The 13,106-nt window shown below is 37.8% G+C and overlaps 1 protein-coding gene across 1 annotated transcript; it reads left to right on the top strand.

Moving 5' to 3' along the window:
* Nucleotides 1-4,786: 4,786 nt before the first annotated feature.
* Nucleotides 4,787-7,120, top strand: LOC115627923. The gene is made up of 3 exons (XM_030523817.1): nt 4,787-4,874; nt 5,145-6,158; nt 6,241-7,120. The coding sequence occupies exons 1-3, from the start codon at nt 4,847-4,849 to the stop codon at nt 6,726-6,728; spliced, it is 1,530 nt and encodes a 509-aa protein (XP_030379677.1). The 5' UTR covers nt 4,787-4,846; the 3' UTR covers nt 6,729-7,120.
* The last annotated feature ends 5,986 nt before the right edge of the window (nt 7,121-13,106 follow it).

The raw sequence follows: 13,106 nt of genomic DNA, 5'->3' as shown, positions 1-13,106 counted from the left end.
GACGTGTAATTGAAAAAGTCAAGTCAATTACCTTCTCTTACAGCTGTCCGATCGGATTGCTTTAAATTGGTTATCTACATATATAAAGCGTTTTTCTTTGCTCTTGAGGAGGTTCTACGATTCTTTACTACGAATACGCACAAACTATATAAGTAGAATAGTGATGCATGTGTGTACATTAAGATCTCTACTGCTTGTAAAGATGGTTAGAATTATTTAAGATATCAGCTTGTTAGCTGGGATACTCAGGTGAGTGGTGAACGGATGAACATTGTTAAATATAATCTTTCCAACGTGCAGGTCATTCAAAGCTAGGTGTATGCTGGATATTGTTTTAAAATGCCAAATACCGAAAGGAAGGAAAACAAAGGAAAGTGCATCACTTACCACCTCTTACTATTTCTAGATGCTCTTCATAACTGAAGGTCAATCAGGTCTAAGGGATCCAGGTAAGCTAAGCACGATTTCGTGCTAACTTTACCGTGTTGTGCTTAAATCGATATTAGGCGATGTTAATACCACACAGCACTGTCAAAGGACCTCAGAAACGATGACATCAGCGTCATCCTCAACTGCGTCATCATCGTCATCATCATCTGGCGATAAACGCCGACGTTGTGGGCATTGAGTCATGCTCAAAAATCAACTTGACGTGAATGATACAAAACGTTATCAATTTGTCGCAATATACATACATACATATGTATATACATACAAACGTATATGGATATTGATTTATATATACGTATGTTTGTACATACATGCATATATACATAAATGCAAGATACAAATTTGCATACAAATATACTTATGTATATATGTGTGTGCCATATGTATACTCGTATATGTATGTATGTATGTGCTTACATTTTATTCATAAACTGCAGCCCTTACTTAAATGCAACTGTAAAGCTGTGGGGACGGGCGGGCTGCAGCAGCTTTGTGGCTTGGTGGGGGAGAGCGAGGTGGACGGTGGGAGTCTCTCATTCATGTTGTGTAGGAGGAAAAAGGATAGCAGCGAGGCCCAGCCAACCGGAAAACAAGCAACAGCAACAAAAACCACACAATTATAACGGCAAAAACCGCAAAAGCGAATGAGCGCACGACCAACCGAGTGGGGAAAAGAGAAGTTAAAGAGGCAGAGTGAAAGCAGCTAGCGACTTAGAGAGAGCGAGAGAGAGAGAGAGAGAGCGCGCCTATATGCATACAAGTGTGTGGTGTGTGGGTGTGTGTGTGCACAGTCGCAGTTCCATTTTCATGCATATTTAGTTCGCTATGTCGATGATGGAGGCTACAAAAAGGAGGAGAAATGTTTAAATACAAATTGAATCTGCGGTGAGTGAGTTAACGAGTAAAACTGCCTGTGCTCGTACTTATATATGGGTGTGCATACATACATACATACATAACAAATGTAAACGTGTGCGTCTGTGTGTGTGTGTGTTTTGCGCTGCAGTCATAGTCAGAGCCATCATCGTCATCGTCAGCGCGTAGTTCGAGTGGACCAGCCAAGCGCACAAAAACAGAGCAGAACGCTAATTAAAAAGACACTTGAGGCGAACGGCAACCTAAGCAGGTAGTGGTGGACATGGGGCGGGAACATGGGGCAGCAGCAATAAAAAAACCTACAAAAAACTTTGACGTTATCCATGAAATTGTCTATGAAATGTGAATGTAATTAAATGAATAACAAGAAACGTCAATCTGTCAGCACATCGTTGTTTTCAAAACACCCTTTTAAGCCGTTTATTGGCCTGATTATACACCAGTTGACTTATGATATAGAGATGTATAGATGTCTAATTATACGTATTAATCAGATTTTAACATCAAGTAATTATTTAAGTTTTCATGAAATTTCCTTCAAATAACGAACTGTTCTCATTAATGCTGCTTGATCTCCAGAATTGTCAAATTGCAATGTCATATCGTCACTATCGTCATATGTAATCTAAATATATATTTGATTATAATGCATTCAAAAATTCTAAACAGCAAATATTTCTCTATTCGCTTAGTGTGTTAGGGGAGCCACTTCTTGTATTAATAGTACTTACCAGTTCCGATTTATTATATGAAGTGAAGAGAGTAATAAATCTGTTGACAATATTAATGGGAAATAATAACTAAAACAATTAGTTACTAACTTAACTATTGCATTTGCTTTCTTAACTTAATTCCAATTATAATTCGTAATATCACTAGACATTTTTGATTTACTTTTCAGCCCAATCCAATTCTATCCTACTTCCTATCTTCATTTTGTTAAGCCAAACTAAAGAAACCACATTTGGTAGGGTATAATAAACAAGAAAGGAATGCTAAAGTCGAGCAGGCTCAACTCTTAAATACCCTGTACCACCCCACAAAAAAGTAATTAAATTAATTTAATTAAATTAATTAATTAATTTAATTTAATTATTTAACTAAATTAATTTAATTAATTAACTAAATTAAATATAAAATATTTCATGCATGCATAGATACATTTACATTTACATCAGAATCGTGTTTGTGTACTTGTACATATGTATGTATGTGTGCATTGGGCCTGGTTATATGGCTATAACTTTCTTTCCGATCATTCTTTCATAATGAAACTTGGTATACGGATATATAATTACTAACCTAATGTGACTACCAAATTTTAGTTCAAAATTCCAAGAATTACGGGAGTTATAGAAAATCGTTAATAGGGGGGGAGTGGGGGGGTGGATCAGAAAAAATGAACAAACTCGTCCTTTCTCGGTCTCAGGAGAATCTGTATACCAAGTTTGGTTATTCTAGCTCTTATACTTTCGGAGATCCTTGCGTTCATACAGACAGACAGACGGACAGACAGACGGACAGACAGACGGACAGACAGACGGACAGACAGACGGACAGACGGACAGACGGACATGGCTATATCGACTCGGCTTGTCATGCTGATCAAGAATATATATACTTTGTGGGGTCTACCAAGCCTCCTTCTGTGTGTTCCATGTGCACTCGCACAAAACTAATATACCCTTGTACCCTTTGGGTACAGGGTATAAAAACCAACTGCCACCACTCCTGGTCCCACAAATCTAGCTTTGTAGCTTTTGAGTTCATTTTGCTTTGGGTTGGAGCCGCAGTCCTAACTCTCGGCCACGGTTATAGATTCATATGCGCTTCATTTGCCAACCATTCAGATTTGAATTGCATTTTTAATTGGTACATTTTACGTCTGTGGCTTTTTTTCGATTGAGCTGCGCGCACGGCCCCTTGCGGCCTTTTCAACTAGAAAGTCATGGCGCGCACTTTGATTTGTATTTATTTAATGAGTTATTAATTGCATTAAGGCTTTGTGAGTGAAAGTTTTCCTAACAGGGGGGTGGGGGCCGGCCTCAAAGGCAAACGTTGTTGGTAGTGGGCGGTTGGTGGAAAGTAACTTTTAGACGAAGCCTCTTATTTTGTTGAACAATAGACAATAGTTGACTCTTATCTAAATCATGAGTTCCTATATGGTGCTGCTGATCATTTATATTGCCATGAGTTAATGAACTGTAGATGATGTTTAATTTAAAAAATATATGTACATTTGTAAATGTGGTTTTAAGTTCTTTCAAAGTAAGCCCTATATGAGTTTCAAACTTTAAGCAAATATTTATATATTTGTTTGCATATATAAACAATAATATAGATAGTTTACTAGTTATGATAAATATAATGAATAATTTGCAATTTATTTCAACAAAAGAAAAATTGATCAAGTCCCCAAACGCTCAACTCGTGAAGAGAGTGCTAAAAGAAACTTTTAATAATCGATAATGTTGTAAAAGACTGACCTGTGTTTGAATTTTTAAAGCTATAATTTACGATTTGCGGATGTTTTTTCCCCTATATTGTTTGGCTATAATTAGCAGTTCATAAAACACCTAATGCGACATATTTTCGAAACAAAAACAGAATCAGAGCAATTATATTTAAAGGTTATAGCAGAAGAGAGATGACTTAGCCATTATAAAAAAGATGACTAAGCAAATGGACAATCAATAAAATGTTGATGTATTGAATCACTGAGAAGGAACAAAATAGTTGTATGACACTATAGCTTATAGTAGACTAGAAATTAATGTAAAATAAAAAAATTAATTAATTGCTAAGGAAAGAAGTTACTAAGCGAGATAAAACAAATGACAAGCTATGAGTTATCGGCCAGTCTGCTTAAATTTACTACTGAGCTACTAAAAAGGACTGAAACAAGGAGAGTATAGCGATCATAAGAAAAATGCTGCAGCCAAGCAAAGATCTGATTTGATTGAATTTTCAGCAGGGGTGATCGAACATACACGTTGCAGTTCTCAACTTTGTAGATCATGATATCGTAACCAAACTGTTTATTTTAAGCAGTAATGTAGTTTGATCAAAATCGTTACACGATATCATGCAGTAAGTGTTATTTATGTTGTAGGGATACGAGTGCTTGAACACAAACATTAAAAGCGTTTATGGAATATATGTAAGTTGCATCAATAATTGATGGCCCGCTATATTGAAGTAAAAACACATACATACCTATGTATGTTTTTGCATTTATTTGCTTCCAATATCGACGTCGCACTCCACTGTGCAGTGTAGTGTTACCAAAAAACCCGACACCAGTTTTTCAGGAACGCTGGCAACGAACAATGTTTTTTTACAAGGCGCACATATCACATATCGTTTCATATTCTATAATTCGATAACATCAATTAATCAACGTACCCGCCATCCTAATATGAGCTCTGCCATTTTGTTTTCACTGCCTGAGACAGCTAGACGTGTGCCCGAACGCTCCTGGAAGATTATCTATTGGCGAAGAAAGAAAAAAAAAAAGAAAATGTCTGCAGACTTCCAATCCAACCAAGGTATGGAAAATGTTAATCTTAAAACATCCGCTTCAAGCCGTAGGCATACGATTATAATTCAATTTAAACGTTAAATGTAAGCCATCATTATTATGTGAAAGGCGTTATTTGCTTGCATTTCGAACGTGGCGGGTGCCTTATCCAACTCTTAAGAAAATATTTACTTAATTTTCGAAATATTTTGGACTTACCTATATACATACATATGTATGATGTATACATATGTATGTGTGTATACATATGACTTTATGTGGACATTTATTTTGTTAGGCGCTCTATCTGATGGCGACGCCAAAGCCGAAGATGAAGGACTTGCCAAATTAGACGCGTTTTCTGCTGCAGCTTTCGATGACAAAGGAGGTGCAGCATCTGGTTCTTTAGATTCTAGCGCTCATGGAGACTCATCTGATATCAATATAGACGCTGTGTTTGGTGTCGATGAAAGTTCAGCCTCTGCTGCTGATGGAGGCGCACCTTCTGCTGCCGAAATAGACGCAGCTCCTCGTGCTAATGCAGGCGAGGAATATGATGCCAATTTAGGCGCAGATTATGCTGCTATGGAAGGCGTAGCTTCTGGAAATGCAGGCACACCTCGTGCTTATGCAGGCATCGGATCTGATTTCTCTTCAGACGCAGATCATGATGATTTTGAAGAAGCAGGTTCTGTTATGTTTGCAGATACACCTCCTGCTGCTTACGAAGACGTAGTATCTAGTCCCCATTTAGGCGCAAACTCGAAGGCCTTAGGCGCCGTCCGCAAGACACCGTCGCTTGCTTTTGACGATTTATCGTCTGGTTTCGATATGGGAACACATTGTAGTACTTTCGACGACATCGATATTGATGCCAATGAGGACGGCGCTTTTGGTGTGAACATAAACTTGGCTTCTAATGCCAATGAAATCGCAGCTTCTGCTGCGTTGGCAAACGCGCCTTATTATAATGACGATAATGGGGCTTTTGAGGACGCAGCTGCTAATGCTGCTGGCAGTAATGGCGTTGATCCGGACTCAGCTGCTAACGATAGCTTCTGTGAATCGCTGATGGAAACTGCCTCCCGCTTGGCCTTGATTTTACGCGATGCCTTCTTTGAGAGGATTGCCAACAACAGCAGCGATGTTGGCAACAATGGCGCTGCTGCAAACGATGGCAATGCCGATGGTGTCCGTACAGTCAACGCTGCTCAGCTCGACGAGGGTAATGCTGCCACTGACATGGATGAAGGCGAAATGTTGGGAGCTGTGGGACCGCCACCGGATCAGCCAGCACAGGTTCCGGCAATATGTGGGTACAAAAATAATTTTAGACAATCACTTCAACTGCAATGACTGCTAACCCATGTTTGTCATATTTTTGTAATTCTCAGTTGGTTCTTCACCGGCCGGCGCCGTTTTGTGTTTCCAACTCTGCCATATGCTGGCACAGGCTAACTATCGCGGACCCGAAATGTTCCGGGTGTTGTTTGAGGCCCAGCTAGACGATATTACAAAATTATCGCTAAACAAATTGCAGGCCCACGTAGCGGAATGCCAGCAGTTCCTTCAGTATATGGAGGATGAATATAAAGAGGTGTCGACCAGACTGGTGGTGAAATATCATGAGCAGTTGGCAGCCATAAGTATCGGCTTTGGCTTGCAGCCCGGACAGGTGCCGACAGAGCCCGAACAAGCTCGCGTCTACCACAATCAATATGCGCGTATTGTGTCGCATTTATGCGATGACTTGGCCATAATCCTCGATTTCTATAACATTGACGATATCGATGAGGTCACCGGCACTGCCGACTTCATCAATGACCTCAAGAAGACTATGGAACAGCAGATGGTTACGCTTCTCAACTTATACTCTAACTAAAACACATTCTGCAGACAAACGCACCCTTAAATAGAAAGAATACATGTTTCGATCTACGAGTATTTGCTTTCTCCGCTAGCATATACCATATACACTTTTCAAAAAAGGCGGATGTCTTCAGGATATACAAAATGCAATAACATAAGACAACACATTCTGCTCGAATGCGCTCTGAAATCGGCAAACTTTTAAACAATTAACACTAAGTCTAGGGTAGAAAGCAGAGTGCACCTCGCCCACACACACACACACGCACACGTACACTACAATTGCCAGACGAGTGTTACATGGCTCGAGGCACAAACACAATTTGTAACATTTTTCCAAACGGATAATGACGAACATTTTAATCATAAAATAAACCCGAGTCCCCTGTCTGGGCGACCCACGGACGTCAATTCTGTTCCTATTAATGGTGGAGGTGGTGGCGGGTAAGGGATGCGAGCAGAACGCCAACAATTTTCACACAATATGGCAAAAGTCCCTTCAGCCGGAAGTCAAGTGGGAAACAACTCCGTCGCCGCTGCTTCTCTGGCTCCTGTTGGTTGGTTGGTAATGATGTTGGCCATGGCTGATGACATAATCGTCATATTTGTTGTTAAGGTTAAAGCCAGCGGGGCGAGGAGAAGGATAGCGAGGGTTTGATGAAAAGGCACAGCGGCAAAAATGCAAAATATAACAAATTATTTCTTTGCCAAAATACGCCGCAAGCAAAGAACATGAAAAAGTTTATGGTTTTTCAGTTCGATATGGTGGTGTTTGAATGCTACATACATATATCTATGTATATACATACATTGACTTAAAAATTGCTTAGCGAAGTATCTGCCAACACGACAAAAGATACTTCCTACTCATAAACTGTGAATTGAATGCCATTGGCCGGGCAAACAATTATTTCAATCAACAGCAAGTGGTGACGAGAATACCTTCAATAGTTCTAGGGCTTATAATAAATAAGTATATATTCATTTATCATAGACCACATCTCATATACTTATTACACAATACTAATAGATATTGGCTTTTAATAACAAAAACCTTAAGTCTGTTTACAAATATTTCCATATTCTGATAGAAACTGTCGTCGAACTCACGCAACTGGACGAAATCAATTTCTCTGACATTCAGGAAATAAACGAAGTTTATTCTCCATTTTCAGCGCTTTATCCATCGATTTGCCGTCTTATTCTTCTGCCTTATTTATAAAATTAGCTATGTATATTATTTTCTAATAAATCGTATTTATTCATTGGTTATATTATAAATGCTGTTCCTTTTTTCCACCAAAGTCCTTTCCGAGCTTTTAAAACTTTCTATTCTATATATTTTATTAATATTATAGGTATTCAATTTCCATTTATTCACATTTCTAATATAATTACCATGTTTCGAAATAATTTCTAAAATATAAAATTTTTGATTTCCTGGTTTCTACTTTACGATCAACAAACAATTGTTTTAATAATACGGGAATTTTATTTGAAGCCAACTAAAGAAAGTCTAATTATACAGATACTACCAAATGTAAACAACAAATGATATGAAGAATGTATGATAAGAATGTCTGCCCTTGTGGCTAAATGAAGATTCTGTTCCGTTTAATATATCAGATTTAAATACTATGTTAATTCATAATAATATAAGTAAATATAAGTTTTCAAGAGCAATCGTTTTAGAAACATTGCCTCCCTTTTTTTTATCGATTGGCACTTAAGGCTCAAGTTCCCCCATTGCAATGCTATTAGTTTTTCGCGTCCATCCAAAAGACGCAAGCTTTGCAGTATTTTTCTGTGATGGAGTGTGTGTGTTTGCGATTAATTATAAACAAATCGACTGCAAGCTCAATAAATACAATGTTTTGTCTAAGCAGAGCTTCAGTTGACAATAAGCAGTTTGAAGGCGAGCTTCGATTTGTTTTGCAAAGTGATTCTTCTTCGGATTGTTGGTGGGAAACATGCAGAGGTACGTTCATAAAAAATATATATAAACTATATATAAGTAGTGTCAACAATATTGGCGCCAATTGTGGGTTCATCGTCCATTAATCACTCAAGTCCGAATAGGTGTTCATTTGCTATTTAACTTCCAGCTCCTTACTTAAAACAATTTGTCATGCAGCTTAGATTCTCCAACATAGGCAGATAGCTGTCAAGGTCGCCGGTAATCTGTAAAAGCATAAGTATGTCAATAGAGAAATAGTAAGACTTAGTCTTAGACTAGAGAAAGACTGACCACCGCTAAGAGTTGTGTGAAGTCGACGCTTTCTGCCCTGGACTGGTGCAATCGACCAGAAAGACAAGGTCAGGTCTCTCGATTTAAGGCTATGTACGTCTCACACCAATTGATCTGCCATTTGACTCCATATAGTTGTGATTAGCTCCGTCATCCCGCGAAAGCCATGCATCCTGATGGACAGGTTGTTGGTCCGCAAATCGCCCACGAGCCGACGACTATGGTCTTTGCCAAATACTAGATCATTATTTCTAATTTTTATGTATTCATGAGACTCTTCTTATCTAAAATGGTACAGACACAGTATTAGTTACTACAAAAGGAAGCTATTTGTTCTTAAGCCACATTTAAAACCAAAAACTTTGTTAAAGATTTAGAAAATTGATCAAATAGATCATTGGTTGAGTTTGGAAACGGTATTATTAGTATTAAAATTGAAAACAATTTTTGATTTCCATTTGGACAGTTATAAGGATCTCTTTAATATAGGATCTGAAAATTGGATAGAATCTCTATTATAGGTCTTAAGCTTCACAAAGTATTTTCAAACTGTTTCAACATTGGGGAAAGGGTAAGTATTTTAAAGCCGTCTAAAATCTGTGCAATATTATCTATAATAACAATAATTTCAAATGTTAAAAGATGCAAATAGAACCCCTTCTTTATTTATTGATTCATTAAAGAAAATTACAAGAATTGTATAAAAAATCCGCACCATTTATATACTTTGAAAACAAAACAAAAAAGTCAACTACGTGGGATTGCGACAAATTCGTTTCAAATGGAAACTCGATTCTATTGGCCTGTCTCTGTAATTGTTTAGACTCTGCTAACTGGCTGTGTGAAAATGCTCGACACTTGCTTACAAGTGCATAGTCTGCAGGAATTGTTAGATTTTGCTTCAGCTCCTGGGACCTCAGCTCAACGACATTGGTGGTTTGATAGACGAAATCACATTTATTGGCCAGACACAGCGCGCAAAATATGGATATCTGATTCCGCAGGCTTGATCAGGTTACATTATATACGCTTAGTGTCTGGAAGGGAGACAAACGCATTATTTCTTGGACACACATTTTCAGCTCACCTCTCCAATTATGAAACGTCGGAACTGCAATTCGATTTCCCTAATTTTGTCGCACTGTTTTTCTTTTAAGGCCATTCGAGATGTACCGCTTCTCAGTTGGCGCCTACCTTCAAGTAAACAGTTGTGTTTATTTTTTTTTACGTTCGAATCGTCGAAAGTGTGGTCTAGAGAGGGGATTGAAATTGCACAACAATGGGTTTTTTGTGGCCATAAGCAAATGATCAGCCACAATAAGTGCATTTGCATGTTTGTTTATAGATTTGGAAATGGCTTTGGTGGATAAAACTATTTAGTCAGAATAATTAGAAAATATAACTAATTTTATTTCTTTCATATTAAAATGTCTCGTTATTGAAGTCTACAAGTATAGTCTATATATAAACATGTAATTCTGCAAGAGAACTTATTTGATGTCTAGGCCTATCAAGTTTTATTTAGCATTTAAAAATATGAAAGGCATACGTGACCACCGCCAAAGTACTTCCCATATAACGCTATCAGTAGAACCTATGTTTGCATGTCAAGAATTTAAAATAGTAATTAGAGATATTTCCATATCACAGACCCATTGACAGAACTTCATTGAAATCAAAAAACCTGGCTATAATGCAGACCGAAAACTTAATATACGTAAGCTACCACAAAAGGGTCTGCGAACTTAACACCCGAAACGAATCATGATATCTTTCATGATAAGCTTGTGGAGTTAAAAGACATCCAAACAGGTACTCCGCTAAGGAAGTGAGGGAAGATTTCTAAGACGGCAGGCAAATAAAAGGAGGAGAAATTTATTTATCCAAGCTAATTTGTTAAAAAAGATGAAGGTTGTTTGCTCTAACATGAACATTTTGCTTAAACAAAGCATATAAGGTGGCCGTAAGATAAGTCTATATAGAATTGAACAAATGAAGGTTGTAGTTAATGATATAACTTCTAAGTGTGACCTTTTTTATTCAATTTGCTTGGTAGAAATCGTTCATTTGATCAATAACAATTGTGTTTTTATACAGATTATCTCACTTTTCTCATACACTGTCTTGTCGAGTTTCCGCAAGTAGAATTGCTTGAATATTTTGAATTACTCGCCACTTTATTTTAAGTTATTGATATTAAGGATAGCTGATTCATAGATGGAATGTGTATCGTAGCGACTATTTTAAAGGAGCAAAAGCTACTGGACTTCGAGTGCCTGTCTGACGTCTCTAAACCACAATACTTCACCCATTGTTTCTGCTGTCGATGCGAAGCCGCCCGCATTAAGTTGTGTGTTATTTACATATGACAACAACAAAAACAACAACAACTTCATTAGCAACAAACAACGCCTACAGCAACAAGGCCCAGCCCCGTCGCACCGATTCACAACAAATCAGTGTATAATGACATGAAAATCTGTTGGCTTTTGTGAAGCCCTAAAGCCAAAAAATAAAGAGCAGAGTACTATACACGCAGAAGCTCGGGGAGTGGAAAACAAAATGCAAAGCGGGGTGTAGGGCGAATGAAAGTGGGGGTTGAGGACAGTAGCTATACATTTATGTCAACAATTTGTCTTAAATTAGGCGTAAAATTTACAGATTGGTTACAAAACACGAATAACAACAACAAGTTCATCATCAGACCAAGTTCAAAAAAGCCAACCCCCGAAAAGTCCGAAACATTTCGCATTCAATTGCAAAAGGGTAGTTATTACAAATGATTATGATTGTTAGACTCTTCTCTTTTTTCTTTCACTTTTTTTTTGACGAACTACCACAACCGCACTTGACACTTGCCACAAGCAGGCAGAGCATTGCAATTGCGACCTGCGCCACCCCTTACCCCCCCAGCCCTTGCTAATTTAGCGCTTTTATGCGCGTCCATTGTATGCCTAATTGAAGTGAGATTGAGTTTAGATAACGAATATGGGATGATGATGATAATGAGAAGGGCGGGCTCCAGTCCTTTGAAACGCCGGACATTGCACTTGCCCGCCCATACCCCCTAAGCCACACTTGCTTCTATCCTATTTGTGGAGAGAGATAGAAGCCAACACACACACACACACTCTTGCTCTTACATACATATGTTTTGTGTGAAGAATTCGTAAGCGGATTTTCCTAATTGGCCTATATCCGTCGTCGTCTATCAAATGGGAAAATCTCGACAGTTATTTGCATATTGTTTAAAGGCATGAGCGCAAAGAACTTGTAAGCCACAGGAGTAAAGGACACTTTACTTGACATACATACTACCCTTATACAAATATATGTATGAATAGTATAAGTATGCGCCTATCAAGTAAATTTTCAGTTTGTGATCGGTTTTTTTTAATCTCGAGGAAAGTTATTCTAGTGATTGCTGAGCGGACAGGAAGGCTTAAGAAAGACATAATAGCATGCATATTCGGGGTACATCATATCTTTAAATGTCAATTGAAAAACAGGCCACTCATTAAGCTAGAAAAGGTGATGTAATTATCAGCAGAGATAAAAAACATAAATTAATATAAGGGGTATATGAGTTCTACAATTTCAATCTAATGTGTAATACTCAGCAAAAATTAATAACATTTTATATGAAATCTGTGTAAACATTATTTTAGAATTGTCAAAATGTTGAATCAAATTCGAAATAATCTTTTTTATACACTTTGTATTATTATTATTAAAGAATAAGTCGCGCGAAGACCAAGTAAAAGGCATTGCGACCTTATTTTGTAACAATGGATGAGTTGGAAAGTGCATCTTGATTGCAAACAGATCTAAGTTACTTGCTATAGTCCTAAATCCCCTTATAAGCTTATGCCGACTTTGAAGTAATACAAAAAGTATCCCCAAAATCAAATCTGCTAATATTTTTCACAGCTTCGCGTTTCTTTGCAGCAGTTTATGGACATCACTTAAGGGTGCTGGTTTAACGATTAATAATGTGCCCAAGAGCTTATAGTACATACTTATAAACAAATGATTTTATGATTATAAATCGATGGTCGCATTGTGTAAAAACGGCTGGCTTTGATTTCTCCAATTTCCGGCGCGGATCAATTCATACCGATTTACCGGAGCAGGCAGAGTTTT

Source organism: Scaptodrosophila lebanonensis, unplaced genomic scaffold, assembly GCF_003285725.1.
Source record: "Scaptodrosophila lebanonensis strain 11010-0011.00,11010-0021.00 unplaced genomic scaffold, SlebRS2 tig00000098-arrow-pilon, whole genome shotgun sequence".
NCBI lineage: Eukaryota > Metazoa > Arthropoda > Insecta > Diptera > Drosophilidae > Scaptodrosophila > Scaptodrosophila lebanonensis.
The sequence above is the reverse complement of the archived record's forward strand: the minus strand, read 5'-3'. Positions and strand labels throughout refer to the sequence as shown.

Coding starts and splice junctions, on each gene's coding strand:
- LOC115627923 (XM_030523817.1), top strand. CDS start 4,847: ATGTCTGCAGACTTCCAATCCAACCAAG. Junction 4,875..5,144: donor AGACTTCCAATCCAACCAAG/GTATGGAAAATG, acceptor TTATTTTGTTAG/GCGCTCTATCTGATGGCGAC. Junction 6,159..6,240: donor AGCACAGGTTCCGGCAATAT/GTGGGTACAAAA, acceptor TGTAATTCTCAG/TTGGTTCTTCACCGGCCGGC.